The sequence below is a fragment of the Oncorhynchus mykiss genome, chromosome 12 (assembly GCF_013265735.2).
Source record: "Oncorhynchus mykiss isolate Arlee chromosome 12, USDA_OmykA_1.1, whole genome shotgun sequence".
Lineage (NCBI taxonomy): Eukaryota > Metazoa > Chordata > Actinopteri > Salmoniformes > Salmonidae > Oncorhynchus > Oncorhynchus mykiss.
The window spans coordinates 76900931-76921972 of record NC_048576.1 but is presented as its reverse complement, the minus strand read 5'-3'; the positions used below and the strand labels follow the sequence as shown (position 1 = coordinate 76921972).

The 21042-nt window shown below is 43.5% G+C and overlaps 1 protein-coding gene across 4 annotated transcripts in view; it reads left to right on the top strand.

Moving 5' to 3' along the window:
* Window positions 1-21042, top strand: part of plppr2a (phospholipid phosphatase related 2a) — a 47085-nt gene that overhangs the window by 3123 nt on the left and 22920 nt on the right. For 3 of the 4 annotated variants that reach the window (XM_036938535.1, XM_036938536.1, XM_021625030.2), the window contains exons 2-3: window positions 2076-2203; window positions 17139-17327. In XM_036938535.1, coding sequence (XP_036794430.1) covers window positions 2129-2203; window positions 17139-17327 — 264 coding nt within the window. In that variant the 5' untranslated portion in view covers window positions 2076-2128. The remainder of the gene's footprint in view (window positions 1-2075; window positions 2204-17138; window positions 17328-21042) is intronic. The other variant, XM_036938537.1, reaches the window with a different exon arrangement.

Here is a 21042-nt window from a genome sequence, read left to right as displayed (position 1 = left end):
GATCAGGACTCCTGTCACCCTGCCTCCCTAATCAGATCAAATCCAGCTGTACTCACGCACACGCAAACACATACATACACACACACACACACACACACACACATGCATGCGCAGGCAGTCATTTGCTATCAAACAACACTCTTTCTCCTATCTCTGGGTAAATTGCCCCTGGTGTCCTACTTTTATCTTCCTCAACAAATCTCCCTCTCCTCCCTCTCCTCCCTTTCCCTGCCCACCCATAAGGTTTCTACAAAATACTACATCTTGTCTATTCGGTATGTAGCACATATGGACACAAAGGCTTTCTCTTTGACAGACACTGTCCCATCTCAAACAGCAACACCTGTGTGCTGACCTGCTCTCTTCCCTCCTCCTGACATCCTGATCTTAGGGACGTTAGACACCCGGCCGTCCACTCAGGCTGCATTACACTTCCCATCTGCTGCTGGGATCAGTAGAGCAGGATCACCAAAATATCCTGTGTGATTTTCCCTTACCTGGGGCCTCAGCTTGTTCACGGTCACAGCTACAAGATGTTTCCTGGCCGGCCACTCAGAGAGAGAGAGAGCTCTTTCTAAAAGCAGCCCCGCTTTGCGTTGTTCTCTCTGCTGCTAAGAGCCCAGTCTCATTCCTTATTCATCCTCACAGCCTATTCTCTGACATCCTGCCTGACTGACTGTCAGTGTGGGGGAAAAAGAGAAAGCTTTCCAGCACACAACACTAATTTCCCCAGAATAGAGGTCAATCTGACAACGCCCAGGAAATGGGAACTCTCACAGACCAGATCCAAGCTATATGATCTCTTCAGGATGACTTCTGGTCCACTTCAGAGGTTGGATGGCCGTAAGAAGGGCCCTGAGTTTCCCCTGACCACCTGACTAGCAATAGCCTATGACTAGGACCTGAAGTTTTTCCTGTAGTCAGGGAAAACCTCAATTCCGAGCTCAGGAGACTCCTCACTGGCTGGGCACAATGTCCCGTTTGCATTGCCCCTATCTGTCTATCTATAAATATAGGACAAAACACAAATAAAGACGAGAGACAACACTACATAACAATACATCACGCAAAGCAGCCACAACTGTCAGTAAGAGTGTCCAAGATTGAGTCTTTGAATTAAGAGATTGAGATAAAACTGTCCAGTTTGAGTGTTTGTTGCAGCTTGTTCCAGTCATTAGCTGCAGCAAACTGAAAAGAGGAGCGACCCAGGGATGTACATGTATATGCTTTGGGAACCTTTAACAGAATGTGACTGGCAGAATGGGTGTTGTATGTGGAGGATGAGGGCTGCAGTAGATATCTCAGATAGGGGGGAGTGAGGTCTAAGAGGGTTTTATAAATAAGCATCAACCTTGCGATGGGTATACAGAGATGACCAGTTTACAGAGGAGTATAGAGTGCAGTGATGTGTCCTATAAGGAGCTTTGGTGGCAGATCTGATGGCCGAATGGTAAAGGACATCTAGCCACTCGAGAACACCTTTACCTGCCATGTAAAGTGTGTAGACATGACATTGAATAAGACACGCAGACAGAGAGTTGTGCCTTGGTTGGAATATAAATAGATGTGAACATAAATGTGATTATGCAAATGTCAAGAGCATATTTCTAATCTAAGACTACTTTGTAGCATGCATCATTAAGATATGCTATTTCCATGTTGTGTTGTGTATTGGCTGGATGTATGTTTATTCTAGCTCATAAAGGTTCCATTCATTATAGTGGCATTCAGTGTTAGACACAATCTGTATTTTCATTTCAGCACTGACTCATCAGGACTGAGGGAGAGGCTCATTACTGCCCACTGATAGGCTTATTTTATACTATTTAGTTGTTTATTTGTGTGTGTTGGGGAGAGTGGGAGGGAGTGTGTGGGTGGGTCTTTGCACTTTGTCTTATGGCCACAGAGGTAACATGTAAACAGAAGTGTTATTCTGTATAAGAACATCAAGACCCATTGTTCCATCCAACGCTACATTCTTGTCATGGGATAAAACTTAATGTTATACTTTGAACCTCAAGCTGCCTTTAGATCAAGACAACTCTTACTGACCTGGAACGCTCTTTCCTTCACAGGTGTGAGGAGAGAGAGAGTGCTGGAGAGAGGACAGGAGAGAGAGAACGAGAGAATGATGGCAGCGGAGGAGGAGAAGCCAGGTTTGAAGAGCAGCAGCTCCATCGTTCCCTGCTTCTTGTTTGTTGAGGTGAGTTGCCATGTCTTTCTTTTCCTGATTGGCTAAAATGACACTACTGGGAGGAGCTGATGAAATACCCTCTGGCTCCTCATGGATCCAGTAGGGCCTCTTCATGCTGTTTGATGATATCTCTTTATGGGGAATTTCCTTTACCCTTAACCTTCCCCATATTCAGTTTCTCACCCCCCTCCGCTCCTCTCGGAGCTCAATGAGCTCCATTCATTCTACTACTTGACCTCAATTGGCTGTTGTCTGCTGTCCAGCCGCCAGGGAACACTTTCATCTTTAGCTTCAGTGGAAAATGTTATAAATATTGTCAACACACATCCACCACACTGCCATGGCTGAGACTGAGTAACGTGGATATGGTGGAAAACAGTTGTCATATGGTATAAAATAGTTGTTATAGTATGTAATCTGTTCAGATGGCGCTTCCTGTCTTCACACTGCTACTATATGTGATCTCTGCTCCCTGTTTATATGAGTCTTTGCATCTGATCCATTGAAGTATTTAGTGATATCACAGCTAACTGTGTTTTGGATAGGTACTGGATGCTCTGCACACACTGTCAGGCACACACACACACACCGACACAGACTCACATACAGACTACAAGCGCGCACACACAGGACAAGGTCTCTCCCGTAGGCGTGTCCCGTATTGCTGTGGGAGCTACATTACTCAGAGGGTATTGAAGGTCTCTATGCTGCTAGATTATGGTCCACAATAAAAGCACTCCCTTAGTCCACTGTGCCATCCCTCACACATATTAAATGTGAGGTGGAATAGGTGATATTTGAGGTACAAGGTGGTCTGTGTCATGTGAAATATGGAGGTCCATATGTGAGGTGTGATGTATGACATGGAAGGTGAAAAGTATTGTATGAGGAATGAAGTGCTATATTATATTGGATGTAAGACCTCGTGGTATTCAGTACAGTTGTAGTGATATGTGGGATTTGTGAAATCATAATGTGCAATATGTGAGGTAGCAGTGAGTGAGTGCAGAAGATGTGACAGTGTGGTCTGACTGAGACCCAACCATTTTAGCTCCTCTGTCCATCTCCCCTGACCCTCTCCCCGTCCCCCTCCCCTTCTCAGCGGTGTGTCACAGACAGACAGTGATTTAGACTGAGCCAGGACCTGCTCTTTTATTTAGACTCACACCTCATCAGCCCGTTTCCATGGAAACCAATCAGTTGGATTCATTTTCTCTCTGTCTCTCTCTCTTCTGCCTCCTTTCATCTACTACCTACCCTCTTATGCAGGCTATAGCCTCTCTCTCTCTCTCTCTCTCTCTCTCTCTCTCTCTCGCTCCCTGAAAGTCATAGACATTTATTATATCTCCTTCCGTCTCTTCTATCTGAATGTGAATTTCAACATCAATAGCGCTTATACAGGTCAGTTTCTCTCAGCACTGGGATGATACAAAGGATGCATGGAAATGCCATTGTCAGAACACAGACATGCTTTTAGGAAATAATCCACTGTGTGTGTATAAGTAATCAGGTGTAGCAGAGAACACAGCTTTGGGGTTGTAAAGGCCACATTAACATAAACAGTTATCCAGACCAATGGAGGAGGAAATACAAGCCCCTCTGAATGCTTTGGATGTACTGCTATTGGACAGCCGGTGCCATGTGATTGGGGTGTGTGGTGCGTCATGTGACCTAATATTGACGTGTCCTGTCCACACAGGACCATGTATGGGTTGTCACAGATTCAGTTTATGAAGTGTGGGAATGTGTCTTGTATAATGGCTGCGGCTTTAATTTGGAAGCAGGAATAACCTAATAGTTGGAAACGTCACCTTCAATGAACAAAAATAAATAGTCAAATCATATGCTCTACACACACACACACTACTCTAATATTAAAAGCAACAATAACCTGTTTTACTCTCAATTTGTCAAATGTTTTACATGGACTTGAAAATGACCCATTCTGTAATACATGATGTGCTTTACCCTCTTATCGAACATGTCCCACTTTTCTCAGCCACGGTTATGGAAGGAATGGTTATGAGTCAGAATCATTGTGACGTTGGAGATTTCCTTGACTGCAGGGGTGTTTGTCTTTGGCATGAGCAGTACTCATAATCGTGTTTGTGTGGGCATCATCTATCTCTCACCACATGCAGTGTGATGAACCTTTCCCCTCTGCGTTTCATGCGAGGACTCTATACCCACCAGAGGGCACTGTTGATGTACTGTAAAGGCTTTCAGAGCTGCTTTTGGAAGCTCAGTAATACTGTTTCGTCGTGGTTTTGTGTGTCTAACCAGAGTCAATTTGTCTTTATATTCTGCTAATGTTGAATTTAGCCAATGAAGCTCTGTTTTGTGTTGGTTTATTCACAGTAAGGACAAGGAATGGTAATGGTGACAATTTACTGTAATGAATATTCCACATTTGTCCATTTCAAAACGAGTTGCCTTGATTTTAGTAGAATTTTAATTAATGTTCAGAACGCACACACACATACACACACACACACACACACACACACACACACACACAGCCTCATTAACACTTGAAATAGGTGAAATGACACCTTTCCTTCTCTTTTGCTTCCTCCGTCTCTAAAAATAACCCCAGTGTGTGATGGTGGGTAACACCTGTCGGAGAGAGTCTTTCAAGTGAAGTGCACAAAGAACACACACACACACATTTTTTTTAGAGTGCTGTGATCAGCTGGAGCCCTAAGACACAAAGAAAAACTGACTTTTCCTTTGGTTGCCATCTGGTAAATGTCCATTAAAGAGCTGCCCCTGCTTTATGTTTTGGCCTCTGAATCAATGCAGGGAGAATGCACTCAGCACTCAGCCAGCCAGCCAGCCAGCCAGCCAGCCAGCCAGCCAGCCAGCCAGCCAGCCCAGCTTGAGGTAGCCACAGCACAGTGTTTTCAGCAGCTCTGCACTGTGGAAGGGAAAGTAGTAGTTCAAGTAAAACAATGAGAGAAGCGTGAATGACTGGTGAAAGACTGTGATTCGGAGGTCCCTATTTCAGAAGGATTTTTTTTACAAATTCATTGTTTTGCTTTTGTTTCAGATTATGTTGTACAGAATATAAGTGTTTCATGGAAATAATGATGAGTGAGAAAGGTACAGAGGCATAAATATCATGCCCTCCAAAATCTATGTGTTGGGGGTATGGCCTTTGTGCCTCTAACTTTCTCACTCATCATTATTCATGATTCATTTATGATTATCTATAATCATAGTAGCATCCGCATTCATGTAGAAGTGGTCGGAAAGACGTATTTGATTCTAATTTAGAATAAAAGTACTCCAAATTGGCACCATACATTATTTACCATTCATTTCTATTGGGCAAAAAATAATCTGAAACCCAACCAAAACAAACGGCATAACAATTTGATGCACATCCAACAAGCTTGATGTAATCATTGCTTGTTCGGAATTGAACGTTCTTGAGATGTTTCTACAACTTGATTGGAGTCCACCTGTGGTAAATATCAATTGATTGGACATGATTTGGAAAGGCACACACCTGTCTATATAAGGTCCCACAGTTGACCGTGCATGTCCGAGCAAAAACCAAGCCGTGAGGTTGAAGGAATTGTCCATGGAGCTCTGAGACAGGATTATGTCGAGGCACAGATCTGGGGAAGGGTACCAAAAAATGTCTGCAGCATTGAAGGTCTCCAAGAACACAGTGGTCTCCATCTTTCTTAAATGGAAGAAGTTTGGAACCACCAAGACTATTCCTAGAGCTGGCCGCCTAGCCAAACTGAGCAATCGGGTGGAGAAGGGCCTTTGTCAGGGAGGTGACCAAGAACTCAATGGTCATTCTGACAGAGCTCCAGAGTTCCCCTGTGGAGATGGAAGAAACTTCCAGAAGGACAACCATCTCTGCAGCACTCCATCAATCAGGCCTTTATAGTAGAGTGGTTAGGCGGAAACCATTCTTCAGGAGAAGGCACATGACAGCCCGCTTAGAGTTGGCCAAAAGGCACCTAAAACTTGAGAAACAAGATTCTCTGGTCTGATGAAACCAAGATTGAAGTCTTTGGCCTGAATGCCAAGCGTCACCTCTGGAGGAAATCTGGCACTATCCCTACGGTGAAGCATGGTGGTGGCAGCATCATGCTATAGGGATGTTTTTCAGCGGCAGGGACTGGGAGACTAGTCAGGATCGATGCAAAGATGAACGGAGCAAAGTACAGAGGGATCCTTGATGAAAACCTGCTCCAGAGCAAAGGTTCACCTTCTAACAGGACCACGACCCTAAGCACACAGCCAAGAGCGGCTTTGGGACATGTCTCTGAATGTCCTTGAGTGGCCCAGCCAGAGCCCAGACTTGAACCTGATCGAACATCTCTGGAGAGACCTGAAAATAGCTGTGCAACCTTACAGAGATTGAGTAGAGAAGAATTGGATAAACTCTCCAAATACAGGTGTGCCAAGCTTGTATCATCATACCCAAGAAGACTCGAGGCTGTAATCCCTGCCAAAGGTGCTTCAACAAAGTACTGAGTAAAGGGTCTGAATTACTTATGCAAATATCATATTTCAGTTTTTTATTTCAAGAAAATTCTAAAACCCTGTTTTTGCATTGTCATTAAGGTATTGTGTGTAGATTGATGAGGGGAAAAACGATTTAATAAATTTTAGAATAAGGCTGTGACAACCAAATTTTGAAAAAGTCAAGGGGTCTAAATATTTTCCGAATGCACTGTAAGTGAATTTTCAAAACACTATGCCTTCACATTTTACTAGGCAAGTCAGTTAAGAACAAATTCTTATTTACAATGACAGCCTACCCCGGCCAAACCCGGACTACACTGGGCCAATTGTGCACTGCCCTATGGGACTCCCAATCATGGCCGGATGTGATACAGCCTGGATTCGAACCAGGGACTGTAGTCATGCTCTTGCACTGAGATGCAGTGCCTTAGACCACTGCGCTACTCAGGTGCGGCGTGATATTTTACAGTTTATTTCTAAACGGTAAAACATATACAGTGGGGAGAACAAGTATTTGATACACTGCCGATTTTGCAGGTTTTCCTACTTACAAAGCATGTAGAGGTCTGTAATTTTGTATCATAGGTACTTCAACTGTGAGAGACGGAATCTAAAACAAAAATCCAGAAAATCACATTGTCACATTTCTTTCTCTCTGCATTGTTGGGAATGACACTTAAGTAATAATTTCACTGTTAGTCTGCACCTGTTGTTTACGAAGTACGTGACGAGTAAAATCGTATTTGATGATTTGAGTTTATTAGAATCTAGATCCATCTCTTTACACTACACAAGTGTCTCTCCTGGACCTAGTTTGTGTTATCAAAGAGGCTCTAAAGCTTTCCTGATTGGAGCATTCTACCATTTTGCATTCAGGAAGTTTTTTTATTCATTTTTTTTATTTCACCTTTATTTAACCAGGTAGGCCAGTTGAGAAAAAGTTCTCATTTACAACTGCGACCTGGCCAAGATAAAGCAAAGCAGTGCGACAAAAACAACAACACAGAGTTACACATGGGATAAACAAACGTAAAGTCAATAACACAATAGAAAAATCTATGTACAGCGTGTGAAAATGTAGTAAGATTAGGGAGGTAAAGGCAATAAATAGGCAATAGTGGCAAAAATAATAACATTTTAGCATTAACACTGGAGTGATAGATGTGCAGATGAGGATGTGCAAGTAGAGATACTGGGGTGCAAAAGAGCAAAAATACATAACAATATGTGGACGAGTTAGTTGGGTGTGCTATTTTCAGATTTGTTGTGTACAGGTGCAGTGATCGGCAAGCTGCTCTGACAGCTGATGCTTAAAGTTAGTGAGGGAGATATAAGTCTCCAGCTTCAGTGATTTTTGCAATTCGTTCCAGTTATTGGCAGCAGAGAACTGGAAGGAAAGGTGGCCAAAGGAGGAGTTGGCTTTGGGGATGACCAGTGAAATATACCTGCTGGAGCACGTGCTGCTATGGTGACCAGTGGGTGCTGCTATGGTGACCAGTGAGCTGAGATAAGGTGGGGCTTTACCTAGCAAAGACTTATAGATGACCTGGAGCCAGTAGGTTTGGTGACGAATATGAAGCGAGGGCCAGCCAACGAGAGCATACAGGTTGCAGTGGTAGGTAGTATATGGGGCTTTGGTGACAAAGCCGAAGTCAAGGATCTGTAGAGTAGTCAGTTTTATGAGGGTATGTTTGGCAGCATGAGTGAAGGAGGCTTTGTTGCGAAATAGGAAGCCAATTCTAGATTTAATTTCGATTTAGTGTGAGTCTGGAAGGAGAGATTACAGTCTAACCAGACACCTAGGTATTTGTAGTTGTCCACATATTCTAAGTCAGAACTGTCCAGAGTAGTGATGCTAGTCAGGTGCGGGCAGCGATTGGTTGAAGAGCATGCATTTCGTTTTACTAGCATTTAAGAGCAGTTGGAGGCCACTGAAAGAGTTTTGTATGGCATTGAAGCTTGTCTGGAGGTTTGTTAACACAGTGTCTAAAGAAGGGCCAGATGTATACCGAATGGTGTCGTCTGCGTAGAGGTGGATCAGAGAATCACCAGCAGCAAGAGCGACATCATTGATATATACAGAGAAAAGAGTCGGCCCGAGAATTGAACCCTGTGGTACCCCCCATAGAGACTGCCAGAGGTCTGGACAACAGGCCCTCCAATTTGACACACAGAACTCTTTCTGACAAGTAGTTGGTGAACCAGGCGAGGCAGTCATTTAAAAAACCAAGGCTGTTGAGTCTGTCGATAAGAATGATTGATTGACAGTTAAAAGCCTTGGCCGGGTCGATGAATACGGCTCCACAGTATTGTCTTTTATCGATGGCGGTTATGATATCGTTTAGGACCTTGAGCATGGCTGAGGTGCCCCCATGACCAGCTCGGAAACCAGATTGCATAGCGGGGAAGGTACGGTGGGATTCTAAATGGTCGGTGATCTGTTTGTTAACTTGGCTTTCGAAGACTTTAGAAAGGCATTGTAGGATAGATATAGAGCTGTAACAGTTTGGGTCTAGAGTGTCTCCCCCTTTGAAGAGGGGGATGACCGCGGCAGCTTTCCAATCTTTAGGGATCTCAGACGATATGAAAGAGAAGTGGGTGACTGCTGTCACTGTAGCCAGCTGTCAATCAATCTTCTGTGAATGTGGTCTCTTAGTATCACTTTGTCAAAGTTCCCCATCCTTTTAGTGTTTCATTTATAATACCTCATTTGGGATAAAATGTGTTTCAAAACATAGACTATGTGGAAACACCTTAAGCAGTTGGCTGCATAACTTTCTGCACTCCCCTTTCTCACTCAGTAGATTTCCATACACCCAGTTCTAATATGGTTAATATGTCTCAGGATATTTCAACATTTCAAATTAGAACCCAACATCGTAGACTGCAGCTTTAACTGCTATTCCTGTGTAATTACATATTTATAAAGGATTTATAAATGTAAAGGTTGTATAAGCCTTCATTCACATACTTTGCAGCTGTGTGTCTACACTCGTAAGAAGCAGGTACTGTGATATGTGCTGTAGCATTAATGTATGGGTTTTTGCAGTGTAATCAGTGTAATGTGGGTACAGGGTCTCCTCCCTGGTCCCACACTATGCAGGGGTGTGGATCTGACTGAATATTTACACCCAGTGATTCATGCCCCCCTGTGTGTTGGTCTGTGGGTCTGTTTACCAGCCATTATAACACAGTTTACAGCCCCACCCATCCTCACATAGTGTACGACAGAGGCATCACTGGGACAAAAGAAGAGTTATACTGAAAATAGGGCAAGAGGGATTTCATGACAAGAGGGGGAAATCAGAGGCTAAGATAAGAGTTACATGGAAAAGAAAGAGTGGTTGGGAGAGGGAGTGAAGATTGAAAAGCAGAAACAGAGAGAAAGAGATATTTAAAGAAGGAGCCCTAGAGATGTTTTCTGGAGGACGATCTAAGCTCAGCTCACGTCTCTCTCTTTTGTACCCATTCTACTCTCCCCCTCCTCCACTCTTTCACACAGATCGGTCATCTCTCTCTTCCTCTCTCGCTCTTACTCTCTCTCTCTCTCCATCTCTTTCTCACTCTCTATTTTTCACACACACACACACACACACACACACACACACACACACACACACACAGCCCTGAAAGCATGCCAAACTACCAACCTCTCCATGCTACAGTACCTCTCATATGCCAGTTTCACTCTCCTCCCTCTCTCTTCACTCACCCCCTCTCAACCTTTCTCTTTTCCTGTCCCCTCCACTCCCCCGCCATCCCTTCCTCTCTTTCCTCCCTCCATCCATGTACACCTCCCCTTCCTCTGCTTTCCTTTCTTCCTCCCACCACTGGGATCTGTACGGCCCCAACAATGTACAGTGAGACGTACTTCTTGTTCATTTAATCTCCCATCCTTCCTCATCCATCTATTTTACCTCCTCCATCTCCGTTATTTTGCTCTTTCATGTTCTCTCTCTCTGTCTCTCTGTCTCTCTCTCTCTTTCTCTCCGTCTCTCTCTCTCTGTTTCTCTCTTTGTTTCTGTCTGTTTCTCTCTCACACTCACACTCTCTCACACTCTCACACACACGTTTCTATTGACTATTTTCTGCGCTGTCAAATAGTCACATGATCAGCTTCTGGCTGGCAGAATGAGCAAAACATATTACCTCTAATGTTGCTAGCTATTCGACATGTGAGTCTGAAAGATGTTGAGATGGCTCTTATGAAAGAAATGAAGATAAAGAGAGAGAAGGATTGAAGAAAATTACGCATATATTTTTCTTCAACAAAGCTATCTCCATTCCAGCCTCACTAATCTCCCATTCAGCTCACCTGTTCGTCTGGCACAGGCCTGAGATCAGGATAGACCACAGCCCTGCCAACTCTACTGTAGTCTGTAGCTGAGCTATAATTAACACTGACCTGCTGTCAGCTGCATGGATGGCAACATCTACCTAGGAGAGATTTGGTTGTTGACACACAATAAGAGTATAGTACGTTTTATGTAATGAGGGCAGCACCAACTCCTTAGACTGAGGATGCCAGTGACAACTCTCTCTGTGTTGTTGCATCATGTCTTATAGTGTGGAGGGCAGGAGTGATCTCTCTTCTCCACATGCATTGGTCAGTACCCTGGAGAGGGGTGTGTGTTTTTAAAGGTTACACAATGTCCATTTGAGCCCTCCTCCCAGCCCACTTTACAGTCAGTTACAGAGGAGCCTCCATGCTCAACATGCGATTCAGCACACACCAACATACACACACACAAACACTTGTATGCACATAGGGTAAGGTAAGCAAGTTGAAGGGAATTTTCTTTAATCTACACACTTAGTGAATCATAAAATCATCTGTTATTGTGCCCTCTACCCTCACATAGTGAATGTTGTGTTTGTGACTGTGGAGGGGGGAGAGGGGGAGAGAGGGGACTTCTGCTGCTACCACCACCACCCCTAGTCCTGCACCTGTTCCAGGCAGTCCCCCTCCTCTCTCCCCATGTCTCCTGTCATGTCTGGGCGGTTCAGTGTAGCGTGTGTGATGGCAGTAGAGTGGAAGGCTGTTGGGGGCTCTTAATGTACAGCATGTGTTTGACGTGGGCCCTTGTGCCCAGCTCTCCGTCTGAACCCGCACACCCCACCCAGCAAAACACAAAACTGCTCTTTCAGAGTACACTGCTTTAGCAGCACCAAGGGACATGGCTGTTCCTCCTGAGAAAAACATATTGTACGTTGAGACAAAGCTATGTACAAATATTTCAGCTGACCCTGTGTTAGAGTATGGTGGTCAGTGATAGTGAGCATCACGCTACACATTCTTGTCCACTCAGCATGGGAGTCCATCTGCAAAGTTGTCCTTTCAGTGGGGGTGAGGTCTGTCAGCAGAGCTTGGAGTGATGGAGTAAGGTTAGACCGTGTACTGTAAGATGGAGGGAGAGAATGCATCATACATGGAGGCAGAGAAAAGCACTTTGAAAAGCAAACGGCATCTCTACAGATGTAAGATCTTAATTTCCTCATCTTTTTGTTGCTGAGAATGTTTCTGCCCAGCAGGAAATTAAAACTTGCAAAGTGTATTTGAGTTTTAAAAAGGCTTCTAAAGTTTGTAATTTCCACTTAGAAATGTCAGAATTGATTTTCTCTCACGAAAAATGCATCAACCCCTACAAAAATGTCCACATAATGATTCACATTTTCTGTTGCTGCAGGATTATTTTCCTGCTGCAGAAAACAGACTCAAATTAAGATCCTACATATGGAATCCCCCATAACATTCACAAATCATCATTTAACATACATGACATAGGTTGTTTACAGGCCTGCTTACACATGAATGGCAGGCACACAGGTCAGGAATAGTATATTATGTACTCTTTAGGGAGATACACTGAGTGTACATTAGGAACATTAGGAACACCTGCTCTTTCCATGACATACTGTAGACTGACCAGGTGAATCCAGGTGAAAGCTATGATCCCTTATCGATGCCACTTGTTAAACCCACTTTAATCAGTGTAGATGAAGGGGAGGAGACAGGTTAAAGAAGGATGTTTAAGCCTTGAGACATGGATTGTGTATGTGTGCCATTCAGAGGGTGAATGGGCAAGACAAAATGTGTAAGTGCCTTTGAACCAGGCAGGTGCTAGGCGTGCCAGTTTGAGTGTGTCAAGAACTGCAGTGCTGCTGGGTTTTTCACTCTCAACCATTTCTCGTGTGTACCAAGAATGGTCCACCACCCAAATAACATCTAGCCAACTTGACACAACTGTGGGAAGCACAACTTGGTGTCAAAATGGGCCAGCATCCCTGTGGAACCCTTTCGACACCTTGTAGAGTCCATGGCCCAACGAATCAAGGCTTTCTGAGGGCAAAAGGAGGTGTGACTCAGTATTAGTAAGGTGTTCCTAATGTTTTGTACATTCAGTGTCAACAGCGTGCCCTTACCAACCCAGTCTTGATCTGAGATCTGAGTTCTTGTGTCAGTATTATAGGAAACATGGATTACAATATTTTTTTTAATGAAAGGGGCAAAAGAAAAGATTTAGGATTACACCCAAGGATTAGGATTAGGATGTGGAGTTAGGATTATGATACATGTTTTATCTGGAAGCTTGGGGTGAAAGGGATGGAGTATTCCCTGAGTTTAGTGGCTTAGTCTAAATGGTGTCTTCAAGAACTTTGTCTTTCTGGTCTGTCCTGAACTTGTAAACACAGATGTACAGCTATGAAATATTCACCAGAGTTAAAACATTCCATGTTAGAGAACAGCTGGGAAAATACGAGGGGAGGAGACGTGGAGAACAATAAACCCTAAGGGGAGACTGAGGGGAGAAAGAGCGAAAGATCGTTTTAGGAGGTGAATCAGGGGTTTGAGAGAGGCGAAGGTAAAGGTTAAGATTTGAGGAAAATGAAGAAAGACAGGACATAAAATGTGACATGTTGAAAGGAAAAGATATACACACAATGTGAAATTCCTAACGTCATACTTAAGCAAGGAGGTGGAACAGTAATTTCAGAAAAGGGCAAAATTGCTTCCTGTCTGTGTCATTTTGAATACTGGTGCTGTGAGGAGGTGTATGACATGCCAGCCTTTGCTGCAAAGGTGAACAGCGAGGTAACTGTGTTCAGCAGTGTTGGTGTCACGACTGCTACTCAAACTGTGGTCATTGAAGGTAATGACAATTATCTCCCCCTGTGTTTGAGTGCTAACAATGCAAGATCCCGAGCAAGAAAGTATCTCTCTGCGAGGGATGCAGGTGACTTTGAAACGATTCCACCACAAACAACACACAACAGCGCTAGAACAACACTAAAGTGGGACTAGCGAGCACAATAGCTCCCTGCAAAACATCTGATCAGGAGAACATAGTTGTATAACTGTATAACCACAGTCAGGATGCCTGAGCGAATGTCCACTTGCTTAGGCTCGGAAACAGAATAGTTTCAAATGTATTGCTTTTAAAATATTCAGTCTTATGAAACATGCTTAATAACTTAAATTACCTTGAAGGAAATGAAGAGGACAAACTGTTTTGACATCCATCATCACATTAGTCCCTGGCCACGACCCAGAAGTGTGTGACTAAGAATAAAGGAAGAGCGTTCTAGTTGGACGGGTGTGGGGCGCTGTGCTCTGCGGGTGGTCCTCAGCTAACTCCACGTCAATTAACACTTAATGATCTTAGAATAGAGGAGAAGAGGTGCCTGTCACTCTGCAGTGGGCAAGTTCCTCCTCCAGGCTAGAGGAACCCTCATTTCCTGTAAAATAAGAAAATTAAAAAACACCATCCTAACTGAACAGGCTGAAATTTCATGTTTTTTTTTAAAAACAGCTCTTACACAATAAGTACATTATCATTTTCACAATTTCAGTGTTATTTTGACCTCATAGAGTTGAAATATCAGGTATTTTTAAAAAATTATTATGATTATTTTTTACTATTCTGCCCCTTTTTAAAGGATTTTTTTTCATACTGGTTGATATTAAAAGGGACCGGCCCACATTGTAAACAGTACTGCCAGTACTGTTTCACCTTGTGACCATCACAGGTTAGGAATTATGACTGACCAGGGATTGGTTGACATGAGTTCTGACAGCAGCACAGCTGGACCAGTCAGATACAAGCACATTGGTGTGCGTGAGAGAGAGATATACTGTAGACAGTGATAGAGTGTGAGAGAGGGAGGACGAGAGAGACAGAGAGAGAGAGAGAGAGAAGCAGAGGGAGGTTGAGGAGGTGTCAGGGTGTAAATAATGTGTCTGAACATCACCTGTCCAACGAGTCAGATGAAAGTGAGACTGGCACAAAAAACAACAAACCCACAACTGGATTTGGACAAGAGGCCACCTGAATGGGCATAATGTCCTCACTACTGTTACTGTGTCTTATTGAACAATGTACTGCTAATAACACAATGCCATACATTATCTCAGATCTCTTTAAAATGCATAACTGTGAGATGGACAGTTCTCAGAATGTAATGATTCAAATCCAACCCAGATCCCTCCCAGGTCATATGTAAAATAATGGTACGGGGAAATGATATGACTCACTCCTACTTCAAAATATCTCTGTTTCTCTCCAGGCTGTTGGGGATAAAGATACACAAAGAGAGAATCACATTAGCTTGGAATGTGATAAATCAGGGGCTTTGGGTATCATTGTTGATAAGATAATGTTGTATCTGGAATAGCCTACATTATTGCAGATGTGTTACTTAAACATAAACCTACTCCGCATACTCATTGTCAGGATAGAACATACAGTTAATAAACAGTATAATTTAATATAACGCCAATTATAAAGTATATGTTTAGCTCTTATGTATCTTTCAGTGATGCTGCTGGTCATCATTAGTTCTTCATTACTCTTACAATGATCTCCCTTGATGTCACGTCCTGACCTTGGATGTTTTATTCTCTATTTTGGTTAGGTCGGGGTGTGACTACGGTGGGCATTCTAGTTTCTTTATTTCTAGGTTGGCCTGGTATGGTTCCCAATCAGAGGCAGCTGTCTATCGTTGTCTCTGATTGGGGATCATACTTAGGCAGCCTTTTCCCACCTGTTTGGTGTGGGATCTTGTTTGTGTATAGTTTCCTTGAGCACTGCGTAGCTTCACATTCATTTCTTTCTTCTTTTTTTTTGCCAGTTCACGTTAAATAAAGATGATGAACCCAAACCACGCTGCACCTTGGTCCGATTCTTACAACAACGTTCGTGACACTTGAATCATTCTGAATGAGGACAATATACCTCCACACTTTATGCATTCATAAATCCTGCTGAGAGGAAATGAAATTGCACAATATTGTGAACTCGTCTCTACCGTTAAAATCTTCACCATGACAACCGCTCATGGCATAACATGTCTCTCTCTCAAGGGAGGGTAGAGAGAGTGAAGACCAAAAAATATATAAATATCTGAGTACCCTAGTGTGTGTGTGTGTGTGTGTGTGTGTGTGTGTGTGTCTCGCAGATGTCGGCAGTGTCTATGGTCAGAGGGAGATGGAGCACGGATAATATCCTAAGGGAGTGTGAAGCTGAAACATGTCCCCTCACCCAGCACCATGTCCCTAGCTAAGTGGAAGGAAAGGGCTATTACTATCCCTTCACTTCCCTGATAAACGAGGCCATACAGCTAAGATGTATTGTTATTATTTGAGTTACAAAGTCAGATGCAGCTCCATTCCACCGTACAGTGTATATTCCATGTGAAACAAAAAGTAATGTAAAAGTATATTTTGGTCTATTCAACATGTGGGAAAATATTACATGTAGACACCATTTTCATATATATTTTTTAAACTGTAGGACTACTTGCTATTGAGTTGATATCTCAGTAGTGTATTATTATCTCTGATATCCATGGATCTGCCTATATAAGAAAAAACCCTGGAATCAGACTTTGAACATGTCACAGGGGATGTCAGCTCATATAACTGGTTTGGAGGATGCTTATGATCGCATTCACACTACTCTTCATACACAGCATCCAAAAATACACCCACTGCTCCTCCGTAGTAGACTCAGGCGCGCCGGCACCGATACCAATGCAAGCAGTTCTCCATCTACCTCACACTCTTTTCACCCTCCTCACTCCCAGTCTCTCTTTCGCTCTGATATTCTTTGTTTTCTCTCTTCATGTTGCAGAAGAATTATATTTATTCTGTCTTTATTCCATCTTCCTCCTCTCCCCTGTAGATGCTCCCTTCTCTCGCTCTCTCTTCCTCCAGCTTTCTCTCTCTCTCTCTCTCTCGAACTCCACTCTCTCTCTGTCTCCCGCTGCACTGGTCAGGCTTACAGTAGGTGCTCTCTGCCTCTATTGATCTCTTCACCGGACCTCTCTCTCGCTCCCATCACTCCTATGCCTCTCTCTGTGGATGAGGGGAATCGGGACTTGACTCTCCCTCCTTCCTCTCCTCCGCCACCTCCTCCTCCTCTTCTTGCCTAACGCGGGGATCATGTTCTATTTCCAGCTGGTGATCATGGCAGGGACGGTTCTCCTGGCGTACTACTTTGAGTACACAGACACGTTCCCCGTGCACATCCAGGGCTTCTTCTGCTACGACAAGACGTTCTCCAAGCCCTACCCCGGCCCGGATGAAACCAGCAAGATACCCCCACTGCTGGTCTACTCACTGGTTACAGGCATCCCATGCTTCACGGTAAGACCATGTGGTTAATCCTGTGGGGTGGGGGGGCTCTGGTCGATGAAGACAACTTGTCAGTGTGGGAAGTGAGAGCATGAGTGCATGTATGTGTGGTATTCCAAGGGGGTGTGTTTGAGTACCTGGATGTGTTTTGTATGTTTACCCGATCCTATGTGTTTGTTTGTGTTTCGGAGGAGAGGGGCTATGGTTCTGTATATTACCATTCATCATTTGTCTGAATGTTGGATCCTGACTGTCATTTGGTGAGTCAAAGCATCTCCAGTGCATCTCTGCTTTATGACAGACATGGTGAACAGATTGGTGAGCCACGTGGAGCCCCCTCCCTCCATTTCAGAGCCTGTCACAGAAAGGTGTGTGTGTGTGTGTGTGTGTGTGTGTGTGTGTGTGTGTGTGTGTGGTCAGCCAGCCAGGGAGGAGAGCTCAGGCTTGTGGAGAAAGCTGTGTATGGACAGATATAAATAGAGATCGGGTGAAGATAGTCACACCACGTAAATATGTAATGGAAACAAACAGAGTCGGAGAAACGATTGGCGAGAGAGTGAGAAAACAGAACATGGAAACAGCAACGTTTTAGAGGCTGTGAGGGTGATATGGTCAGTGGGTTTTATTTGAAAGTAATAGACAGAAAGGTCAATTGAATGGAGATGTGAGAAGATGAGACAATAAAGAGAGACAAAGAACCACGGAGATGGTGGATAGAAAAGAGATGGTAATGTGGATGGAAGGGTACCAATGTTGTGGAGCTGTCAGTGTGAGAGATTCAGTGGGCGTAAAACATGGAGCACCTGGCACTGAACAACACAGGCCAAACCTGCTTCCTTGTTTCAGACAACAGACAATACCGGCCTTAGCTGAAAACCACCACAATAAAAGACCACAACAGCTTTAAAGTGCATTAACCAAGATTTGACCTGGGTCAAGCTTCATTTCACTGCATCAGAGCACAGCCAAAAACCTGACCTAACCTTAACTGACAGGGGCCAAACACGTAACCAGTGGGCAGGCATATTCATGACACCTTCCACCTATAGTACCTCTGTCATTTTGTTGTTGACTCTAGTCTAGAGGCATTTGATCCCTTTTCCCAACAGCTACAGTACAGCGCACCAGTCAGTCCTTTACCTTTGCTTGTTGGCCAGTATATTTGGGTCAGAGCCAGTTCTCCAGGGCTAGTAGTTGGCACTATCCTCCTCACTCATCTTCCCAGGGGTCCCTTCTTTCCTAATTAAAGTAGTCAGTTATCCTTTGACATCTCAGCTCTGCATTAGGAGCCAGTTCCCTGCTTAGAGGCCAACAGTATCCACACAGAACAAAGAGGGTTTGGCCACTTTCACGCCTCGTCTGTGACTTTTCAGTTGCCGCTTGTTGATAATTGACCCCTTTCCTCAGAATGCTGCATTGTGTATGAAGTACTACTGTATGATGGCCCTGTATGGTGATCCGGTCACAGATCTCATAGCTGTTTTATGTACAACACCGTGTTGGAACTTTGTCCCGAGTGTCTGGTGGTCACCAGTCCAGTGGTTAGACCTAGTATTTGTAGAAATTACATCGTGATGATGTAGTGTCAGCATCCAGTGGGCTCTACTAGAAAAGGTTTGTAAGTGATCTAGGAAAAAGTGTGAAAAACAATTGTGAGGGTGGATGATGAATGGGCAGCAGTTGATATCACGCTGAGGTAATGACAGGATCCTCTACACCAGTGTTATCACGCTGAGGTAAAGACAGGAACCTCTACACCAGTGTTATCACGCTGAGGTAATGATAGGAACCTCTACACCAGTGTTATCACACTGAGATAATTTATTTTGATTTTTTATTTAACTAGGCAAGTCAGTTAAACCTTTTTGGGATAGTGGGCAGCATTTTCACTTTTGGATGAATAGCATGCCCAGAGTGAACTGCCTCTTACTCTGTTCCAGATGCTAATATATGCATATTATTATTAGTATTGGATAGAAAACACTCTGAAGTTTCTAAAACTGTTTGGATGATGTCTGTGAGTATAACAGAACTCATATGTCAGGTGAAAACCTGAGAAAAATCCAACCAGGAAGTGGGAAATCTGAGGTTTGTAGTTTTTCAAAGCTTGGCCTACTGAATACACAGTGTCTATGGGGTCAAGTTGCACTTCCTAAGGCTTCCACTAGATGTCAACCGTCTTTAGAAACTTGTTTCAGGCTTTTGCTATAAAGGAGGGGGGAATGGGAGCTGAATGAATCATGCGTCTGGCAGAGTGTCTCAGGCTCGTGACGCGCGGTCCCGACAGAGTTAGCTCTCGTTCCAGTGCTTTTCTTCAGACAATGGAATTCTCTGGTTGATGATTTATGTTAAAAACATCCTAAAGATTGATTCCATACATAGTTTGACTTGTTTCTACGACCTGTAATGGAACTTTTAGAGTTTTCGTCTGGACATGGTGCTCGCGCCTCATGAAGATGGATTACTGGGCTGAACAACAAGAAGTGAACAACAAGTGGCTATTTGGACATAAATGATGGACTTTATGAAACTTTATTGAACAAATCAGCCATTTATTGTCAAACTGGAATTCCTGAGAGTGCCTTCTGATGAAGATCATCAAAGGTAAGTGAATATTTATCATGTTATTTCTGACTTCTGTTGACTCCAACATGGCGGATATTTCTTTGGCTGGATTGGGCTCTGAGCGCCGTACTCAGATTATGCTTTTCCCGTAAAGTTTTTAAAAAATCTGACCCAGAGGTTGCAATAAGGAGAAGTCTATCTTTAATTCTGTGAATAACACTTGTATCTTTTATCAATGTTTATTATGAGTATTTCTGCAAAATCACCGGATGTTTTGGAATCAAAGCTGAGATTTTTGGATATAAATATGCACATTATCGGAAAAAAAACATACATCTAATAGTGTAACATGATGTCCTATGAGTGTCATCTGATAAACTATCAAAGGTTAGTGATTCATTTTCTGCTTTTTGTGACTCCTATCTTTGGCTGGAAAAAATGGCTGTGTGTTTTTTTGGCTTGGCTCTGACCTAACATAATCATATGTTGTGCTTTCGCTGTAAAGCCTTTTTGAAATCGGACACGATAGGTAGATTAACAAGAAGTTTATCTTTCATTTGCTTTATTGGACTTGTTAATGTGGGAAAGTTACATATTTCAAAATAAATAGTTTTGAATTTCGCCTTTTCAGCGGAATGTTATCGCTAGCGGAACAAATTCTTATTTTACAATGACTGCCTACCCCGGCCAAACCTTACCCTAACCCAAATGACACTGGGCCAATTGTGCACTGCCCTATGGGATTCCTGATGACGGCCAGTTGTGATACAGCCTGGGATTGAACCAGGGTCTGTAGTGACACCTCTAGCACTACGGTGCAGTGCCTTAGACCACTGCTCCTCTCAGGATGACAGTATGCTCTACACCAGTGTTTTCCAACTCCAACAGTACACATTTTTGCTGTAGCCCTTTGACAAACACATCTCATTCAATTAATCTAGGGCTTGGTGATCAATTGACAAGTTGAATCAAGTATGCTTGTCAAGGGTTGCAATAAAAATGTGTACTGTTGGGTGTACTGGAGGACCAGGGTTGGGAAACTCTGCTTTACACAGAAGCAGAGCTGATTCCCTGCAGGGAGCCAGACCCCATGGAGTTTACATTCAGCTGGAGTGACGTCATTCTGATGCTGGCTTTTGATTCAATGTTATCTCAAAAACAC